At 35.3% G+C, this 22,676-nt stretch overlaps 1 protein-coding gene across 2 annotated transcripts in view; it reads right to left on the bottom strand.

Moving 5' to 3' along the window:
* Nucleotides 1-22,676, bottom strand: part of LOC148943626 (furin-like protease 1, isoforms 1/1-X/2) — a 138,728-nt gene that overhangs the window by 20,813 nt on the left and 95,239 nt on the right. For both annotated transcript variants that reach the window (XM_089101509.1, XM_089101508.1), the window contains exons 12-15: nt 19,088-19,169; nt 12,475-12,685; nt 9,260-9,520; nt 6,051-6,197 (exon numbers count right to left, since the gene is read on the bottom strand). In XM_089101509.1, coding sequence (XP_088957635.1) covers nt 6,051-6,197; nt 9,260-9,520; nt 12,475-12,685; nt 19,088-19,169 — 701 coding nt within the window. The remainder of the gene's footprint in view (nt 1-6,050; nt 6,198-9,259; nt 9,521-12,474; nt 12,686-19,087; nt 19,170-22,676) is intronic.

Genomic DNA, 22,676 nt, shown 5'->3' with positions numbered 1-22,676 from the left:
CTAGTCAAGTCAGAGTCCTCACAAGCAGAGCTGTCCATTTTCGAGGCTCAAGTCTTTTTCGAATCACGGTTGCACCCACGTCGAGAGCTTTTTAAATGACAAAGAATCAGGAAAACGTTCCTTTTTGCATAACCTAGATTTAGTCTTCCTAAGATAGTATTTTCTTTCCCTATTTCCTAATGATCCCCCCCCGAACAATATTCGACAATTTCTAGTTTTTAATATTCCACAGTGGACCCGTTTCGTGAGTTTCTTGTCTTAACATCGTAATTTTTATTTTCAGGTCAGAAAATATCGTTTTGAAATTCATCAAGAAATATATTTTTATAATTTCTTGTTTAAAGGACCAAAACAAAAACTTCTCTAGCGTAGGGGCTTCGAAGGATTTGCCTAGTGACCTTTTTTCTCTTAGGCAAATGGCAGTCAGCTTTGCCATGTTTTATAGGACAATGTAAATTGTCTTTATGTTTTAGTTATTAGATAATAGACCGAACAAATGTTTATCAACTTGCATTGTCACTAACAGAATTTTACTGAGCTTAACCCGGTAAGTTAATATTCAAATTTTGCTGATACAGGAACTTGGGTAATAATCCTACTTGAAAACAACCCCAGAGTTAAAAGCAAAAGCTAGTTTCCAAGAATTTTAGAAAAGAATGAGTTAGTGATAAAACACAGATTTCAACGATTCAAGTTGATTTTTCTTTAACAGACTTAAAAAGTATGAACTCTACAATTCTAAGTAACACTTAGGATTCCCACGACAGAAATTACGTTGCAAAGCTTAAGTTTGTAATATAGGATTGATGAGCAAAGAGAAATCCATTCATCAGAAATAATTTTACATTCTTACATGCCTAGCGTAAACCAGTGCGATAGGCTTGTTTAGTAAATAGGAAAACACTATTACATATTGTTCCCAATAGCCCGCACTAATTTTGTTCACTTATAGATAATAAAAAAAAAGACAAAAAAAAACAAGGATTATACTTCATTAGGTTTGTAAGATAAGTGTCGTTTGGATAATATATTGCACACATTTTGACAACGGACTTTCAAATACTGCTACAAAATACTACACTTGGAAAAAATCCATATTTTAAATAGTTTAGAGCTTCATACAAATATTAAAGCAATTTTTAGGAAAAGCACTTGGCACACTTTAAAAAAGCGATACTGATTTATCTTGTTCTCGGACATAGTATTATATGTCTATGACCTATGTATCTCAAGAAGGAGGAAACTTGGATATCTTGGCTGTGATAATACACAATCGCTTACGCGGCAAAACATTTATCTTGCTGACGGGCAGAAACAAAAAAACATGTCTGTTTTCGGTTGTTGTTAACAGACAAATTTTTATATTTTTTTGCCAGTTTTTTTTTCAGACTACCAAGATACCGCTGCAAGTAATTCCAACTTGAAAAATACCAATTTCCAACTGTTTCTAGAAGCTAGAAAAAACGCTTATTTTGGAAGTAAAATTTGAAATAATACAGCACCTTAAGAACCCAATGTCATGCCGGAACACTAACTGAATCTAGTGCATTTATTTTTCGATTGAGGATGGGGGTGAGGAGAAGGGGGAGGGTATAAGACTCAGTCTGATGAAAAATGTTACACGAAATATTTTGGAAGAAACAGAATCGTACAAGAAAACAATTCCAATAAAAATATTAGCTGTCTAGCTAGTGCATCACACTAACTCAAAAGCAAGCTATCGTTAGCAAGCTGAAACCATTTAAATTTATAACAAGGGTTATTTGGCATTGCCATTTACTAATAAAATAAAAGCAGTTAATACTTTAATTATATATTATAGTTAAAATTTTCATCAGCAGAAAGATAAATTAGGCACCAGCCGTCTTAAAACTAGGATAACTGGTAAAACATCTCCCCGAAAAACGCGATAATTTATTTGTTAAGGTGTAAAGGAGGGTTTTCTCCATTTTCTCTCCACTTTTCTTCCAAATTAAAAACCCTGAAATTTGTCCAAGTTAAATCCTGGTTCAAACAAGGGGACAGGGAGCCTACCTTTCATCTGAAATATATCCTGCTTCTTTTTAAATTTAATGTGAAATCCATTTTAATGAGATTTCTTAGTCTTTTTCTAATCCAATTTCCTCTCTGATTCTCACTTCAATAGCTCAAAACAGGCACATGTCCATTTTGTTTAGTTAGACTATAAATATCCTTTTATTTTATGACAGCAGGTTTGCATGCCAAAACTATATTTATGGGGAAAGTAGAAGCATTTTCTTGAAATATAAAACATTTTCCTGTGAGAATGACGGAAGTCTGATGTATAGCAATACGCCATTGTAGCCAATTAAACAAACCTGACACAAGAATAAACGCTTAGGATGAACCTATACCGATTAGGAAAAAATTTCAGATGAACCACTACCGAGGAGAAACAGATTACTCTTTTGCTCTTTACTGTTAAAAGGTATCCTTTAATTGCAATGGCTCTACTTTTGTGACATAAGTCGTCGCATTTGTTCGACCCAATCGCATTTCTCCTTAATTGTATTTCAGAAATGGAAGACAGGCAACCCACCTCTTTTTACCCATTGTTGTATTTACCCAAAGTTGCCGCGGAAACTATTTTAGCCAGTAAAAAGAACAATTAATATTTTAGTCAAAAAAATTTTTATAAGTAGACCTTCTGCTTTTCTATGCTACTACCGCCCTCTGTAGCCAAAATGTATGCAGAGAAAATATCTATCTCTATTTTCGTCTTTTCTTCCGATTCTTCAGCAGGAGCGCAGCTCCCAAATTTTCATTGGGGGAGGGGGCAAGAGGGGTCCACATCCGGAGTCAAAGGGCATGACCTATATAACATTTGTTCCCCAAATCATTGAAGGAGGGGGCAACTGTTCTTCAGTGTGATAAAATGATTTCGTACCGGGTAATTTACTTCTTAATGCACACAAAATTTATAACACAATTTTCAAATGTGTTAAAACCTTCTAAGCGCCACTGTGGTCCTATTCTAACCAGCCCTTACGAAGCAAGCTAATAAATCAAAGAAACATAGTCAGAGCAAAACAAATACATAATAATAATAATTGCCCAATTATCCGAGCTTTCTAGTGTATGTTTCTCAATATTTCATTATGGGTTCTGTTTGTTATCAAGCCCTGTTAGCAGGCATCATCTAACACCAACATATTGAATTAATTTGGCAAAAAAAATATTGCCAGAAATACGCTAATTTTACATTTTTTTTCGTGATTCAGTTTAACGGCATGTTTTTTTGTAATATTGAAAAACATTACTACCACTACTAAACAATTGAAATCATTATTTGAAAAACGACATTTGTCTGGATAGAGCAGGTCAGAGCCACTTGAGAAAATGTAATTTGAGAGTCAGGGGCAACTTGGGTCAACATTTCTGGAAAACAACAGGGATAAAAGGTTTTCCGTGCGACTGTAATGGAAAAACTATTTTAAAAATATTACTCCTCAGAATTTGGGACTGGGATTCAAGCCCCCCCCCCCAAAAAAAAATCCCAACAATATGCCTTGAAACGATTACTTTCAAGACAAATGTCACTTCCTTTGAACCTCATCTTTTCCTAAAATTTGCAACCACTTAAAAAAAAATACATACAAAAATATTCTTTTGTCATAGCAGAAAAAAAATACTATAAGTAGAAAAAGATCGAATAGAAAAAAATTGAAGAAAAAACCACATGTAAACAATACAAAACAAATATACAATTTGATAAAAAAAAAACACAAACGAATGTTTCTTTTGTAAAAGTTAGGCACAATAACATTATAACACAACATATTTTATAAACAGTAATACTAGATAATGGACAGCAGTTACAGATTCCAACTTCTCCACAAATAAAAGGGGTTAGCAACTCGAAGGATTAATAGGCAGTTCACGGTATCTATTTTGAGGGGATGAGAGCTAACATTCAGGAAATATTGCCAGGGGAGTGGGGTATTTAACTCACACGTTTAAATAACAATATATCAAAACAATGGTACATAGCTTCAATTGTGTGATTGTCTAATTATTCAAGTATGTCGAATGTGATATTCTTTAGCCCCATCTTTGATGAGAGTGACTCTCCCCTAACCCCTGTGTGCAGGTTAGTTCAAGTCTTTGATATCAGTCATACTATCGTACTAGTTATCAAAGCTTTGAAGTCTTGTCTGACCCTACAATGGTTAATTTTTTGGACATTGCTTTAATATATATACAGAAAACTTTTGGTACAAAATGGACTTGGTGTCCTTTAATACCGGCTCCTCCATATTTTATATCGACTCCTCTTATACAGCTCCATTTGGCTCCTATACATTTTATTGAGAAATTTGGCTCTTCAGAACATTTGTATTGTTCTACTCTCGTTTCAATCCTACAAGGAACAGCCCTGGTATAGAAAAAAAATTTAGTTGCCGAACTTAATGTGGAGAGACATGCCTCTGCAGTCAAAAAGGACACTGACCCTCACACAATGAGAATTATGTGATGCTCCAAGAGAGTATAAAGTTGCTTGACAAAAATATCAGGTGCAAGTAATGGATTTTTTTTTTTCCGTGAAGTAGCTACCACAGAACCAAAACCGTTTTCCTTAAATAGCGCCACTAAAAATGGAAGGGCAAGTAAATATAATGGCAAACAAATAGGAAAAAATGAACCCTTACAGAGAACAATAGAGGAGCTAGGCTATCCGAAAAATAGGTTATTACCTTAGAACCTAGCAAGAAGTCATTTCAAAATAGGCTAGAAGTTTAATTGGAACATTTACAGTTCTAGTATCACCCCAACTTCATAAAAGGTTTTGCTGCTTAACCCATAGTGCTTCACTTAGCAACGAAGAAAAAGCATCAATGGACACATTAGTTATAATATTAAATACTTTCATATGATATTGATATTGCAATGCAGCAACTGAAAGTGACAAAATACTTGGAAATACTTTATTTAGCTGCTTTGCCAAATTGATTAATAGAATTCCTTTCATTAAATCAATAATACTGTCTATTCAATTAGTTATGAATTTAGTTTATATTTAATTTCGTTCTTCATCAAAAGGTTATTTAAATCTTTGTATAAAAAAAAAACGGTTCCTGCAAAAAAGCTCAAAATCTTACTTTAGATATTCCATTAAATTGTGAAAAATTTTACACGTCGCTCGTTCTGGACATGAGAATGTTGACCATTACCTTTTGTTGCTACCCACAAATTTTTCAGATTTACGTTTTTGCAGCAAATAGCCAGAATTTGCCATATTCACAAAGAGCCAGTAGGGAAGACGTCAAAGAACAAATAACAGTGAGACGTCAACAGCCTGGAGGCCATGACTGATCCCCAGGTACAAAAAAAACACTGCTTTACTTCTAGGCAAAGACAAAACTTATAGGAAATGTAAATTACCTTTGAGTAAAGTGGTACTTTCTAGTTAAATTCGGTTAAACAAGAATAGATTACTGAATATAAAGATTTGGCAGTTCTCAAGTAGATTACGAAAACCCGTGTGAAGCCATTGCGATACCAGCATGACGTTAGCATTAATGGTTAGTTTTTTTCGCTCATTTTCTTTGATTTGACTTAGTTAATCTTCTGTTCTGTGTCGTCAAAATGCTGCTTTACCTTGTACCGTTATAATGGCTAAAATTATTTTACAATAAAAATCAGAAACATTTGGTAAAAATATTTTACCATTGCTTTCTAGACTCTGGGATTCTGATGTTATATCCACTCAAATTATATACTACCATATCTTTATGCTCATTATTCTATGATGCAAGGAAGCACGCATACACATCAACAGCTACATCTTTGCTACTAACCCCTCAAATGTATACAAAACAAGCAACATATACATACAAACAATGGGAACTTCGATGTATAGAAAAAAAAGGAAATCTCCGTTAAACAAAATTAATATGAAAAAATAATTGTGAGCAAGGAAAGTTATTTTGAGGTTGTCATCAAGACAGTCTCTCACCATCACCACGGTATATCACAAGTCCAACAGTAGCTAAACACCACAAACCACCACCGGATAATACTCCACCCACCTTGTGAGCCCGAACTGTGGGGTGCAGATGGGGAAGACTCGGATATTTTCTCTACAGCACTCTGAGGAATTGACGAAGGGTCTCCTGCAACAGATTCTGGACTTTTTTCAGTGCCGTGAACAAGTAAGTTCCAATCTGAAAGGGTTGCTGAAATAGAAAATAAAACTTATCAGCACTATTACCATGGTACTATGTAAAATGGTGCAAGCTCATTTTTTCAAGTTTCGAAAGGCTATAAGAATAAAAGAAAAAAATTCGGGAAGACGGAATTCCATCTATCTGGCATAAGGGTGGCAAACGAGTATCATTAACACTAGAGTATCAGTATCTTTAGTACTTCCTATTACCAGTACAACACAATAAAGTTCTGTAAGTGAAATTTGTTTATTCAAGTTTATTCAAGTTATTCAAGTTTATTCAATTTTTTTTCAAGTTTCATAAGGCTATAAGAATGCAAGAAAAAAAAATCAGGAAGATGGAATTAAGGCCGTTTTTTCACTCATCAATGTGCATCTTGCATCTTTTGTCAGAAAACGCTTAAAAGTGAAATCTTTGCAGTAAGATCTTACATCTTTTGTCGTTTTTATGCAAACGTCTTTCATCATTCTGCTCTGATCAGTTGTCTGAGAACAATGATGAGTATATCATCAAAGTTCTCTCATCATTGTTCTATACGTCAGAAAAATGGTATCCTTCGCACTTTTTGCTAATATCAGTGAGCTGTCAGTGAGCTGTAAGATCTTAGAACAAAGATGAGTTAAAAAACAATAATCTTTGCAGAAATATACAAGATCTTAGATGTAAGATCTTAGTGCTAAAAAACAGGCCTATTGCATGTATTTGGCATAAGGGTGGAAAACGAGTATCATTACCACAAGAATATCAGTACCATTAGTACTTCCTATTAGCAGTAAAACACAGTAAAGTTCTAGAAGTGAAATTTGTTTGTCAGAGAAAGCATTGGCAGAAGCCAGTATTCTCATAGGAAAAAAAATCAACTATTTAGTGACTTTAGCAGCATTTTTAATTTCTTAAAGTTTCAACTTAATAAAGGAATCTTCGACAGAGCTTTCGAAGTAAAAAACCTTGTATTTGTCACTACCGTTCCTCAAAAGTAACATGAAAAATACAAGCCGCAAAATAGAAGTTCAGAACTCGTTTCCACAATGGGCGAGTAAGTTCCATTTCAACAACCATTTTATATCAAAACTAAAAACAGATTTCTGCCGATCTTTCATGCTTGCACAGCTCCCGTCATGTATTTCCTTGGAAAATTAAATAGCTGAAATGAATTTCAATACTCCAAAAGCTGACTCGTCAACAACGAAAAATCACAATAAGGGAATTGCTGGAGTTATAAGCATTTTTTTTCATCCCAGGTTAAAAGAATGTAAAGTCAGAAACGAAAACAATCGTGAAATGAATTATCGATGGAAACCAATGTTTAGAACAGTCATATCAAGCAACTGGTCTCAAAGGATACAATTTTCCTTCATAACCAATATGCAGCGTTTAGTCGAAGTCGATTTTTTTTTTTTTTTTTTTTTTTTTTTTTTGCATAAGGCGAACACAAAGTTTTCAATACAAAAAAAATGTGTATGCAACTTATCCTGCTCTAAAACTCCAGATAAGACTTGTCGATAAATTACTGATAATTTGCTGTATGGGGTGGTTTACAGACAACCTTAAGAAATTAAAGCCGGGACACAGATCTTGGCAATTAAAAATATCAAATGCACAACACAAAAGCTACCATTTTCTGTTATTATATAGAGTGAATAGTTTTTTAATAAATCAAACGAAAAGCAATAACTAGCAACTATACCAAGAGGAGTACCTAAGAAAACATTAGTGCGAGAAACATATTGATCTTATGTAATCCTAGAACCATTATACTTAATACAGCAAAAAATTGAGCATTTTAAAAGCAAGTAAAGAGCGATACTAAAACACAAAACAAGCAATAATTACCCTGAATGAAAGGGAACTATTTTCCCCTCAAATCCCCACTCCTACAGTTCAAATGATTGCTACTGCTCTACCAGCAACAACACATTTTCGATATTTTAGTTGAGAAGACGAATATAATTACTTTTATTTGAAAATTAGTGTAGCATTTGCAGTTATCATTGGCAAGTACTGTATTGTAATAAGTTTGCAGAAGAGTGTGTTTTAATGCCCATATATCTTAACTCTCACTGAGCCTTTGGATAAATATAGAACGAGTTTTGAGGGAGAGGGAAAAGTTGACATTGATGTCTAGTCTCCCTTGTATCCCCGGGAATATTTTTGGTCGACGCCTTTATTGTCGGTGCGATGGGGGGGGGGGGGGTAATAGTGCCCCTCCTATTGCGACAATCTTTTTCTGTGTAGCATAAAATATTACATTCATATGCTCAAGGCATCCTGAACCTCGCTAGGAAATTTCTTGGGGGGGGGGGGGGCAAGACATATAACAAGCTTTGTTTTCTGCAATTTTGTATGTTAATATTTCTCTTTTCTTATTTATATACAATGTTTCAATGTATTTAAACATATGTATACAATGTGTTTAAACATCAAAGACACATAATGCAGAGGTTACAATGGTTTCAGCAACGTAGACGATCAAAAGTCCAGCAGAATTTCCCTCCACATGAACAATAACACCCATCTCTGTCCACCCAGAATTCTGTATTTAAATATTATTAAGAACTTCTTCAACAAAACTACGACTAAATGTTCACTAAAATATCCACTAAAATTGTTGCCAAATCAGGAAAAGTTTACATTCTCACGTGGATAATGAAAACCAGATTGAAAGCACTACACTCCCAACATGAATCCGGTAGTAGCGGCAAGCTTTTTTCTTAAGTTTTATGCTTTTTTTATACTTAGACAATTTTTATGCTTGATTGGTGTTTCTTTTCTTGCTGTATTATTTGTTTCTTCGTTTTGCTTTGTCTTTTTCTTTTTGATATATGAAGCGAATTCGGCTTTATTAGAGCTTGTGATGGCCTTTGGAAAATAAATATTATCTTAAGTAAGTAGTATTAAAGACAAGAACTTTACATTTCAGGGACCAAACAAACTAAAAAATTGTACAGTCTCAAAGTACTACACAAAATGGGGGGGGGGGGAAATTAAAAAAAAGCAGCATGCATTTTTTTGAAAGCATACAAAATACACAATTTATTACAGGGATGTCATGCTTACAAAGTAAATCTTGCCTGGCCCATGGGGCTGTCGATTTTTCGCTTGCGGTGACTTCGAATCACTCGACTTCAAAACTGACTTCGAACCACTCGATGGAGGGATATTATACAAAAAACTTGAATTTCTAGTAAGATCAGTTGACCTTGTATTTTGTGTATTATATACATCGACAACTTCTCGTGGTTTTAAAGCAATTTGTTGGTTTCGGTATCTAGGGCTTGGATCTGTTGGGGTGCCGTAAAGTTTTAAGCTCCATTCACCAAGAACCGCTTTACCTATAGAAAAACCATCACCAATCAAGCCACATCTGACGGTAAAATAAAACAAACAGCAAAACTAACACCAACTGCTATTCAAAGACAAATGAAGAAAAAGCCCCACCGGTTTCATGAAGCCTTGTGATTACTCAATTAAAGGATAAAAAAAGCTACTTTTTAATTTAATAATTTTAAGAAATAGAAATCTTATGTAATAAAAGCTAATTAATAAGAGTTCAATTGATGTAGATTGATTGTAGACTACTTGTATGTTTAGCTGCATGACAATAACATCGTTCCTTCAGGCTTATGTTCCCTGTACAAGTTTTAGTGAATCATTTTTCTGCAGTCTTACGGTTTTAATGTTTTAGCATAAACGGCAATTTTATTATCGTTCGGTGGCTGAGGTTCAGCTTTATCCATCTGCGTTCGATAAAAACGGATAAAAAAATAAATATAAAGTAAAAAACTAAAACGAGGGTGATCTTCAGCCAGTATAAAAGAAAAAAAAAAACGAAAATACAAAGCAGATATTTTGCTAAAGACTTCTGCCAGCCCGTCAACAGCGCTCAAAACTAAGAGAGAGAAAAAAAAAATATGAAACAAAACTTAACCTTTTGAAGTAAACTGTACCAAAACAAAAAAAATGACTGAACAAAAAAAGCCAATAAATTCAAAGACCGTTCAAAAATCAGATTGGGCAAGAATTCTTTCCCTGGCGATTTCTACAACTTAACTACTGACCTGGTTTGTTTTAAGACGATCAATTGATCTTATTTAAACTAGAAGCAATGTTAGTTGATTCTCTTTGTATCAAGTCATCATAAATTGAATTTAAAAAATATCATTGTTTAAAGCAAGGTCGGATTTTTTAATTTCAATTGCCTCTCTAAAATGTTGGTGTGAACAATACTGTGGAAACTAAAGTTGTCACGTCAAAAAGAACTAAATAGTCCGAGTAACGAAAGCATGGAGAGCTAAAACAGAGTCAAATTGCCATTTTTACTTTTAGGCTGTTCACGGGTTCTACTAATATATCCCACTAACAAGAATAGGATCAGTTTTAATCTTGTGAAAAAACGTTCAACCTTTGGGTTAATTTTTGAAGAGGACGAATCTTTCTATAAAATTTTTCCTCGTTTTGGTTTCTTAATTATCCGTATATAATTTTTTTTTTTTTTTTTTTTTTTTTTTTTTTTTTTTTTTTGTCGAATAGCATGCATAGGTAGTGTGGTTTTAGAACGTATTTAACCATTCACCAAATTTAGATAATTCTCTAAGAGAAAGTTATATCATAATTCTGGTCGTTGCAAATTAAAACTATAGACTTGTCGCAAAATAGAAAGTTCCACACCGGAATATAATTTTTAATAGACATGTTTTTGTATCTTTTGAACTATCACGCTCTTTGCAATCCTGCTGAAGGAAAATCAAATCATAGTTTTCCTTTCGTTTCTCCTTAACCAGAGGAAGAAGCAAGCCTGTAGCCTAGATTCCTTTATTAGGTTCATATTTAGAAACTAAACTTGACATTCATTTGATGCATTTTTCTTTCAATCAACAGCTTTTGGTTCGCTTTTTTTAATTAGCTTTCTACATCAGTTTCCAGTACCACAAAAACATTTCAGATAGTATTTTTATTAGTATAAGAATATCTAAAACAAAACAAGCTACTGTCGAATTTTTTTTTTTTTTTTTAGTAAGATTCATAGCGCCGTCAATTCCTTGATTATTTACTTGTTTAATCAAAAGCCCGCCTAAAAACATGGAAAGCACGAAGAATAAATGAAAAAGACAAAAAAATCTCTGTGTAGCAACTCCCAACAATTAGATGATTACAAGCAACATTGGTGGCTTAGCCTACACAACAGACAAGATTTCTTCGAATATAACATTTAAGACGAGTTTCCGAGAAGGAATGGCTGACGACCTTATACTTATCATCAGAAAGGGTGGTAGTTACCCTCAAAGGGTATCATTGTTAGCTTTGAGACTAAAATAAGATCAATTCTGATAAATATATAAGGAATTAGCAAGAAATAAAAATTAAAATATTACAAATTATCATGCTAAAATAGCGAGTTACATCAGATGGGGTTTAGTAAATCAGAAGTCCCTCTGTCATTTTCAATCTCGTGGAAAGAACTAGAAATTCACGAGATTTCACACTTTGACCCTACATAACCATTCGGCTAGTCTAGGATAACTTCACCAATTTGGTTTTCTAAGAGAGAATATTATAGCTTGGCCAATATTAAACATTACAAAATAATTTCACTTCTCCTTCAAATGAGGTAGGGAAGTTTTAGCGCGCATATCATTCGAATTTTCCATAGTAAACTTTTCTCTCATCTGAAAATTTGAACTTCATTTCCCCTTAGCGCCACAATCTATTTATTTACAATTTTTTGTTACTTTTGTACATGTTGGCCTTTCAGCCGGATCCTTTCTTTTCTTTTTTTATCACTTATGTTTTCTTATGTTTTCTCATGTTTTCTATTTTTATGTTTTCTACGGAAGCGTGTTTCAACTGACCCAATAAAAATTGTTGCCGACAGTGCCAGCCATTAAATGAGATTTCTTGCACTTGCAAAACTTTTCACAAACAATTGTTTTTGAGAAGTACATATAGAAGTTGCTGGTCAAATATTAAAAAAATAAACTATCAAAATAAATATAAAAAAAAAAAAAAAAAATATTGTAGGTGGTAGCCATTAAATGAGATTTCCTGCACTTGCAAAACTTTTCACAAACAATTGTTTTTGAGAAGTACATAAAGAATTTGCTGGTCAAATATTAAAAAAAAAAAAAAAAAAAAAAAAAAAAAATAAAACAAAAATTGTAGGTGGTAGCGGTGCAATAGTATAGTAGTTGCAATAATAGTGCTAGCAGCATTCGCAAGAATATTGGTAGTGGTGTTGGCAATAGTAGTAACTATTTCAAGTATAAGAAGACATTGAAGAGGAGCATACCCAAAAATCTTCCTTCGTTATGAACCTCCAGAGTCCATATTCCAAATGGTTGTTCACCCCAGTAGTGTACCGACATAAAAGGCCAAGAATGGAATCCGTTTCGTGATGCATCGTGAGGACGGAGGGCAAGCAACGTGGATTTTGTCCCACTTGGAGATATAAGAAATATTTGAATATCACCTCGACTTACCGCCGAAAGGGTTACCCGTGCCTATATTGAAAAAAGTTGAATAAGAAACATAGTACTTCAATGAAAATAAAAGAAAAGTCTCGTAAAACCTGTGTATTAACTTTAATAGCATTAGGAAACTGATAACGATCCCTCACTTCTTTTCTCTGAAAACAGAGAGAGAGAGAGAGAGAGAGAGAGAGAGAGAGAGAGAGAGAGAGAGAGAGAGAGAGAGAGAGAGAGAGAGAGAGAGAGAGAGAGAGAGAGAGAGAGAGAGAGAGAGATAGAGAGAGAGAGAGAGAAGAAGAGAGAAAGAGAGAAAGAGAGAAAGCGAAAGAGAGAGAGAGAGAGAGAGAGGGGATACAAAAAGAATAGGAAGAGCAATAGAGAAGGGAGAGTTTGATTGTACTAGGGAAGAGTAAAGAATACACAATATAAGGTAAGGAACATTGAGGAATAAGGAGAGCCAATGAGAGCTGAGCAATAGCAGAAAAGACGGGTGGTTGTATGAGAAGGTGGGTCGTTAGGAAGATCGATTGATGAAAAAAAAAATATGTACATTTAGGCGAGGCTTTAAACACATCAGTTCAGTTTTAGACTTTTAGTTCTCATTCAGTGAACATCTAAAAAGCGGATTATATATATGACTGAAATTGTGAAATACATGATCCAGCATTCAATTAGTTTTACTTGTGAAATATATATCCCGCAGAATTTGTCTGAGAATTTGAGAATTTGTCAAAATCCAAAATCTTTGGATTTTGCTGAGAAGTCCACTCGGAATTGCTGTTAGGCGTGGCATTAATAACGGCGGCTTAGCTAATTGCACGCTTTGAGTCAGCGTGGATTAAATAATTGACTCTTAAACAGGTACGCCTTTCTATTTTAAGTAGCTAGTAATTACCATCAAGATGACGGAATCAACGGAAGTCCAGCTACAGATTTTAAAGAAATTAAATGAAATGTCAATAGAGCTTAAAAAACTGGATCCCTTGTGCGAAAAGGTAGAAAAATTATCTATGGAAATTTCGTCAATTTCGGAATCTCTAAATAAGAAAATTTGTGAAGTGGAAAAAAGATCGGAAAATACATAGACGGAAGTTCGTGAGCTTAAAATGGAAATTTCAAAGAATAAAAAGATAATGGATAGAATCGAGTCGGATAAAAAAAGGTGGAATGTGATACTTTACAATTTTGACCCAGAGCTAAGGGGTTCTAGCCTAAAAGAGCACATTCTTAGATGCTTAAATGAAATAGTAAGAGGCGCCAGGTTTTTGCAGACAGATATAAAAGATGTTTTTCGTTTACCTTCAAACCAGAAAGTCAAACCAGTAGTAATTAAATTAGCGTCTATGGAATTAAAAAAATCAATATTTACTTAGGCTGCACTTTTCAAAAGGTTTCATTTGTCAGTAGCCCCAGATTATACTTCTTCAGATTTATTGGCACGGAGCAAGTTGATACCAATTTTGGAAGCCGCGCGTACGGAAGGCCATTTACGTCCAAAGCTGAAGGGTGTGACACTTTTCGTGGGGGATAAGATTTTTGCATACGATAGTGAATTGGGTAAAGTGAAAGAAATGTATCGAGAACAACGGAAGGTTATAGCAGTAGAGGAAATAAGAACCCATGATCATCAGAGTTCCGATTTAAATCGTAATATGCGCACGGGTAATGAAGTAATGGTCAATGCAAGTTCACTAAGGAACGAAGGATCAAGATCAGTCATGCTAGTGATAGTGAATGAAATTCAAAAAGAAAAACGTACGAGTATTTAGATAGTTAGCCCTCATGTTGATTCTAAAGAACCTGGTACATCTTAAGCTCGTTCAAATCAGATTAATCAGATTATTTCGCGTGAGAGAAGCGTATCGGTAAATTTGGCTGCTAGTTGCCAGAGTTTTGGAAGCACTGCTTGGGTATTTAGTGCGGAAGATGGGGACCCGGCTGATTTTATTTGTGGGTATTATTATCCCACCGTTAGCCAAGAACCTGTGGTGGACTTAGCTCAGCAGGGTGTAAGACGGGACAAAAGAAATAATAACACCACTAGCCCTTTGGAGCTGGAGAAAGGCTCAAGAAAAGTGCATGAGAAAGGGAGAAGATTCCTGATTACGAATCATTTGGGCCTCGCCAGATAGTGAAATCTCCGGTTTTCTTATCAGGGGCATCCTAGTTGGGAGGATAAAGTAGTGCCTGGGAACCAGTCAAAATTGCCAAAATAGGGAATACAGGGCCATAGTGAATCGTGCTTAAGTTTTATAGTTTGGAATATACAAGGTTATAGTAGAGAAAAGTTAGAAAATTTATTAGAGTCAAGCACATCACCCGGTTGTGAGATTTGGGATGTTATTTGCCTTGTCGAGACGTGTAATTCTCTAGATGAATTTTCGTTGTATGAAGACTTTGATGTTTTTGAGTGTCGGAGAAAAGTCTTGGCAAATGGCTGACACTATGGAGAAGTATCCGTGCTTCTAAGGAAGGGTGTATTTAATTTTTTTTGTAGGCTAGAAAGTGAGTCTGAAAATTTATTATGGTTATTATTATGATTTAAAAATATTCGCCTTGTTGTATGTGTTGTTTATTTGCCTCTGAAGAATAGTTCTTATAGCCGTGAAGATACATGGGAATTGATTGTAAATGAAACTCAGTTGTATAAAAGAATGTACCCTTGCCGTAATTTTTATTTTTCTAGGGGACTTCAATGCATATACTAGTGAAGAGGATGAGTTGCAGGCTGGTGAACCCCTTGGAAATTAATCAGGTCAGAAGGTTTGTTTGGAGAATGAATGTGAGTATGTTTTCCCTATTAGGAAAAGCAGGGAAAGGTCTTATAAATTAAATAAATGGGGAAGGAATATTTTAGAGTTTTGTGAAAAAGAAGTGTTACTAATTATGAATAGAAAGTTGGGGGCAGATTTCGTTACGGGTGATTTTACGCGTTACAGTAGGTCTAGCCCGAGTCTGATTGATTAAATTTTATTTAGTTTTTCTCTTTGGCCCCGGGCGGTCGACCTCAGGGTCAAAGAGCTGGTTAGATATGATAATCTATCAGTGAGTATTATGCTGAGAGCGTGTATTCGACAGTCTGACAGGGGAAAGAAAAGGTCTGCGGGCAAGGAAACGATCCGTAAACCAGTTTGGATAGCCAAGGAGAAAGAAGATTTGGTTAAAATGGAACTAGAAAGTGAGGAATTTTAGAATGACTGCCGCTCGATTTTGAATTTTTCAGAACGAGCTGAATTGCACCAAGTTGTTTCGGTACTTACAGATATAATTTATGAGAGAATCAAGCCTTTATCTCAGGATAAAAAACATCCGGCCAGAAAAGATGAGGGTTTTTTCGATGAGGAATGTAGGCAGAAAAGGGAAGAGGTAATTAGGGTTTTCAGGCTACTTAAAGCAATAGACCCATTGGATCAGGAAACGAATTTGCGCAGGTTAGCTGAATATAGGAAACTAAGGTCAGACTATGATAGATTTAAAGAGAGTTAAAAAGAGAGAGAGGCATAAGACAATCATTGAGTAAATTAAGAGAGTTTATAGTGTAAATAATTAAAGAGAGTTTTGGGCAATTGTTAAATGTTCAATCCAGGGCACGGGAGTAAGAGGTGACGTCCCAGCAGTTGAGACGTTGCCAGATTATTTTGAGAATAGAGAGTCAGAATATGTTAGGGCGAATGAGTCGAATGGTTCAGAGGTTAGAGAGCCAGGTCTAGGGACGGCAACATATCCTTTAAGGCAGAATGATGATTTAATTAGGCCTGTATCTCAACAAGAAATTTGGGATCAGTTGAAAAGGATGAATGGAAATTCGTGTCCAGGAACAGATGGTATATCTACAAAGGTTCTGAAGTTAGGAAGGACAACTTTAATACCCATGTTGGCTGCAATTTTCTCGTTTGCAATAGAGAAAGCTTGTTGGCCTCGTTCATGGGACATTTCTGTAGTAGTGCCTCTTTTTAAGAAAGGTAATAGGAAGTTGCATGAAAACTTTAGGTCTGTCCTTATGGGGAATGAGGTTAGTAAATTGTTTTGTAAGGTTCTGGAATTTCGGCTAAGAGATTGGTTAGATAAGGAGGAAATACTTAGCCCGATACAAGCGGGATTCAGATCGACATTCAGCACTATTGACCATATTTTTACTTTGGATGCATTGAGAAGGAAATATGCTAGAGGAAAAACTGGTCGGCTATTCGTAGCCTTTTTAGACCTTAAGTGCTTTTGATTCGGTAAATAGGAGGTTATTAATTGAAAGTCTGTTAGAAATAGGCTTGCCGTCATGTTTTGTAACAATAATAGTAGATACGTATCAGAAGGTGAAATTTTCTGTTAAAGCTATGGGGATTTTTTCTAGGCTGGTTACATTTTATGTGGGTGTGAAACAAGGATGTACATTATCTCCTAAGCTCTTCTCCTTGTTTGTTAATGATTTAGATAGGTTTATGAAAAATAATGGAGCCCCTTATGTATCTTTGGATGTGTTTAGGCTATCATGCATGTTATTCGCGGATGATATAGTTCTAGTGGCGGATAGCAGAGATAACCTTCAGAAGCAATTAGATATAATAAAAAATGATTTAGAAAAGAATAAGTTAGAGTTGAACGCTAAGAAATCAGTAGTATTAGTATTTAGGAGTAAAGGAGATGTTGATGCAGAGGTTCATTTTAATTTTGGAGGAAAGTTTTTAGAGGTTAAAGATGAATTTGTTTATTTGGGTGTTAAGTTTAGTGCTTTAAGGGAGATGTCTAGGCATGTAGAAGATTGTAATTTAAGGGGTAATAGGCTAATAAATATGCTTTTGAGAAGTAATTTAAATCAGCTAGCTGACATGAGGATCCAGACAAAGGTAGCTTCTAGTCTACATTGGGGCTCTGAGGTTTGGGGTTTTGCTAAAGGAGCTAAGCTAGAAGTAGTTCAGCTAAGAGATGTTTGTTTTTTTATTTATTGTAACCCGTTTGTAAATATAAAAAAAAAAAAAAAAAAAAAAAAAAAAATATATTTTAAGAGAATTCTAGGCTTGAAGGATTCATTTAGTTCAGTGGTACGAAAAGGAGATTTGGGGCTTTTTTCTTTAAGGAGTGTTAGATTGGTTAGAATGTTAAAATTCAGGGAGAAGATAATTAGGCTAGCAAGAGTTCGGCTTCTTAATGCAGCTTATTTGGAGAGCTTGAAGCATGATAGACGTGATTCATGGTCAAATCAGGTTAAGAAAATACTGGACCTTTGTGGACTTTCAGAGATGTGGAATGAAGGAAAAGGCCCTATGGATGAAACCGTGTCAGTATGGTAGGAAGTCCAGCGAACCCTAAATGAACAAAAAATCCAAGAGTGGCAAGCTCATAAGGACCAATCTATGTCTTTGAGGTTTTATTCCCAAGCCAAAGACTGTTGAGGGGAGGAGGTTTATTTTAGTTTGGGTTGAATAGAGAGAAATTGAAGAATTTCTTGTTGGTAAGAGGGTATAGTTTGGCCTTAGGTTAGTGAAGGAAATTTTTGGGAAAGTTTAGGCTGGCGGCTGGCCCTTATTTTTGCCCAATGTGTGGATTGGTGAATGAAAACTTATTTCATTTTGTATCCGAGTGTGAAGAGCTGTCTGAGTTGCGGAATGAATGTTTCGGACGAGTGTTTGGGAGCGAATGCTGGTTAATAGAGCGGATGGCTGAGAGGAACGCATGTGCTATTAAACAGTTGTGTAAGTTTCTTCGTTTAGGGACTAAATATAGGGAATCACGTTTGAGGGGATAGCCTGATACTATTTTTTATGATTTGAATTTTATTATATGGTGTTTGTTGGTTAAAAGTCGAACCTTGGTGTTTCTTTTTTGTTGTTTTGTTGTTCTTTTTCTTTTTTCCTTTTTTTGATTTTTACTATCTAAAGTTGTATTTTGTTACTGAGTGTTGCTTTATAGATTGTATTATGTGTTGCTATGGCCCACAGGCTTTTTGCAATAAATCTTATCTTATCTATCTTATCTATAAACAGCTCAACAGAGAAAAGATATGACGCGAGAGGACAATGCATATTCTCTCTTTTTTTTTCTGGGACTTAACTTCAAAACCACACTCCATAACGAAAACATACTTTGAAAGACGAGGAATTATTTATAAAGAAATAACTTATTGCCACTAAATTTTACTGAGAAAGAGATCGACATCAATTTGAAAATTTCAAAAATGTAATTTCAAACAGATTTTTGCATTTCCAACTTAGGAAGCACTAAAGTCACTCTATTAAAAAATGAAAGTTTAAAAGGGACAAAATATAGTAGAACGAAACTGAATCAAATATTCTGTTATGAATTGAATACTACTTAGCAATTCAATGCTTCCAAACCTCACCAAGGATAAAAAAAATTATTAGCTACTTTTCTAAATTAGTCTAACTCTATCTAACCAAGAGGAAAAAAGGAAAGAGAAGACAAAAATCATAAATAATTCACCTGGACATGCTCCATGAAATTGACCCTGGGGCAGTCTGTTACCTTCAGTTTGACGCTTAAGGAGCTCTTTGCAGGAATGAACCTGTCAATAAATATCAGAATTAAAAAAAAGGAAAAGAAGAGCATGATATTAAAAAAGAAAAGAAAAGGGACCAATAGAAAAAGAAACAAAGCAATCTGGGTTGGCTTCCCTAGTTACTGTTCTCTCTTTTTTCAGTAGTAATTTCCAATTACTTCTGGGATTTTTCTTTGGTGCCTCCTTTTTATATTTTTTTTCTAGTCTTAACGTGTCTGTTTATGGTTCATTAGCCGCAGAGGTTACATTTGACATAACTACCATAGTAAGCATTTGTTTAACCTTTTTAAAAAGCTGAAAGGATGATTTTGAAGAAGAAAGCCAAATGAACTCAAACCTGTTTGGATCTTTAGGGATTTCTTCCAGGATTAGGGATTTTGGCAAGATTTTTTTTTACTAATTTTTTCTTGGGCTAGTGGCAACTCATTTAAACTGGTATACGTTGCAAAAGTTTCATTAAAATGAGGGTACATAAACACGATCAGACCCTTTTAGAGTGTTAATTTTAATTAAAAGCAAATTTTGAAGCATAATTTAAAATTCTAAATTTAGGACATTTAACATTTCAAATTTAAGACAGACTTTTCCTTTTTCCACCTATTCTAGCTTCAGGATTCGACTTCAAAATAAACATGCCGTCCGGTTAACGTAATTTAGTTTTGTAGTAAATTACAAAATCTTTACAGAAAGATTGCGGTTATACTCGTATATCTTAATTTTATTATAATTTGTTGAGAGTGGGTTTAAAGTAGAAAACTGTCAAGTATTTTTTTGGAAATTTGTAAGCTATTCAGTGCTACCTATTTCTTAATAGCTAGAACTAAAGTCCAAGGTTGACCAAGCACGGCTATGAACCGTTGACTTTGGTATATTTATAGAAAAGGCATGTATTATTAGATGCTTTGGACAAGTCCTATAATGGATGACCCGCAACTTCTAAAAGCTGTCCTTCACTGGCAAAAAATGGGCACCCGTCGTAGGGAAGGGCCACGGAATACAATACGGCACAACTACCAGAATAACTTATCCAGCCTTATTGCTTTTATCCAACACGAGTAGGACGATGTGGTTGCTACAGCAAACCAACAGGAAGATTAGAGGCTTTCAAATTCAAATTCATTTATTTCAAAAACAAGACATAGCTCTCGTGGGCAAAGCCCAAATATGATGTCTCTTAGTCATAATTATTTGAAAAAAACTACGTTTTCTAAAGAGTTAAAGAGGCTGAGTTACAAGGTCGAACCTTAAAACGTACAGGGATTAGGAGGCACAGTTGGGGGGCTACCACTCCCCAAACCCCCCGCTTTCGCAGCCTTTAAATATAAAAAAAAAATTTCTTTAAACTGAAAGTAAGGAGCGACATTAAAACTTAAAACGAACAGAAATTATTCCGTATATGAAAGAGGCTGTGCCCTCCTCAACGCCTCGCTCTTTACGCTAAAGTTTGACTTTCTCACAACTCTTTTTTTAAACAATAAAAACTTTAGCGTAAAGAGCGAGGCGTTGAGGAGGGCACAGCCTCTTTCATATACGGAATAATTTCTGTTCGTTTTAAGTTTTAATGTCGCTCCTTACTTTCAGTTTAAAGAAATTTTTTTTTATATTTAAAGGCTGCGAAAGCGGGGTTTGGGGGTGGTAGCCCCCCAACTGTGCCTCCTAATCCCTGTACGTTTTAAGGTTCGACCTTGTAACTCAGCCTCTTTAACTCTTTAGAAAACGTAGTTTTTTTCAAATAATTTCTGCACGTTTTTGTACAGTTTATTACTTATTATTGCTTGACTAACTGTTAGCTGATCGTGTCAGGAGTTAAAGTTGGGGGGCTGCCGCCCCCAAACCCCCCGCTCTTGAACATTCTTGTGTTAAGGCTTTTAATTCCTGAATACTCAAATCACGTCGTACAGGGTGCCTCCTAATCCCTGTACGTTTTAAGGTTCGAACTTGTGACTCAGCCTCTTTAACAGCCCCCCAACTGTGCCTCCTAATCCCTGTACGTTTTAAGGGTCGACCTTGTAACTCAGCCTCTTTAACTCTTTAGAAAACGTAATTTTTTTCAAATAATTCAAAAAAGAAACTGAGTTTCTTTTCAAAGTATATAAAAAAGTTGCTCTGATGGTGAATCGAACCCAGGTTTTCCGCCTGAAAGTCGGGAGTATCAGCCGCTGGACTGTACAAACACAGTACTGATTGTTGTTTAGCAGATTGAAGCTATTTTCGACGCAAGCAAATTCTCAAAAATCTTGATATTTGTTTTTTGGAAAACCGGGAAGGAGTAATTAAATTGAGCTGAAATTTTAAGGATAAGCTTCCGGCCCAAAGGAAAGATTGATCTCCAAATTTCATTCCCATCAAACAAAGGACTAGGGGGGGTGTGGTGGGAAAAATTAACAAGGGCTCATAGAGGAAAACAAGGTTTTTCTTAAATGTAAATTCGGGGGATAATTTTTTCGGTCTGAAAATATCAAAATGCCCTAACAGGTCGAATTCTGATTCGAATGAGTCCTAATTAAACCGTATCAGTTGCCAACTGTGGCCTGTAGGCGTGGCTAAGAAAAAAAAAAGAAATGAATTTTAAGTGGCTATATTTGGTTTTTTGAAAACAGGGAAGGAGTGATCGGATTGAGCTGAAATTTCGAGGATAAGCTCCCGGGCCAGAGGAAAGCTTAACTTCTAAATTTCATCGGACAACGTTAAAGGGGGGCTGTGGTGGGAGGGTCCAAAATTCCGTCCCAGTTTACCCCATGAAGATAAAGTCAGAGGAGGATTAAATTTTGCAAGTTTCTTAGTTTGAGCTTGGGCTACAAAATGCGATTACCGCCGTCTCTCTGCGACCTCTAGGACCTGAAATCGCTTAACATTGTGGTGGGTCGCCTCTTTATAGAGGCACAAGTGTGCCTCCTTGATTAGCAAAATAAAGTGGTCTCATAAAACTTTATCAGGATAAATACACTGCATGATAAACACACTTTAGATTGAGAATAAAATTGTCTGATAAAACTTGGGCGGGATAAAATAAACTTAAGACGGAAAACACAAAAAATACGCGTAATATTTCACAAAGATTGACACAATGCTTTTACTCGCTTAAACGGTATCATGTTGGACGAAGGTGAGTTTCGGAACATTCTCAGCCACGTCCCTGGGGGGACGAGATCTTATAGGGATAAAAGGTGAGGGAAGGAATGATCGGAAGATGGGATGTTGAAGGAGGGAGGAGCCAAATCTTTGGTATAATTTTTCTCGGCGGGAAGAAAGTGATTCAAGTTTAAATTCCTTGAGGTAAAAGGAGTAAGGTAGAGGGGAACCGCCATAAATGATTTGCAGTGATCTCTTCTGAACTCGTTCTATTTCATCAATTTCATCCTGGGTAAGGGCAAAGTGCCAAACCCTCAATGCCCTTGGTGCCGCTGGCGGTACAGGTGGAACTAAGGTCCAAGGTTGACCAAACACGGCTATGAACCGTTGACTTTTAGAAAAATTGCGGTTATACTCGTATATCTTAATTTTATTATAATT

This window comes from Artemia sp. Qi Xiang Cuo, chromosome 15 (assembly GCF_049724085.1).
Source record: "Artemia sp. Qi Xiang Cuo chromosome 15, ASM4972408v1, whole genome shotgun sequence".
In the NCBI taxonomy this organism is placed as follows: Eukaryota; Metazoa; Arthropoda; class Branchiopoda; order Anostraca; family Artemiidae; genus Artemia; species Artemia sp. Qi Xiang Cuo.
The sequence above is the reverse complement of the archived record's forward strand: the minus strand, read 5'-3'. Positions and strand labels throughout refer to the sequence as shown.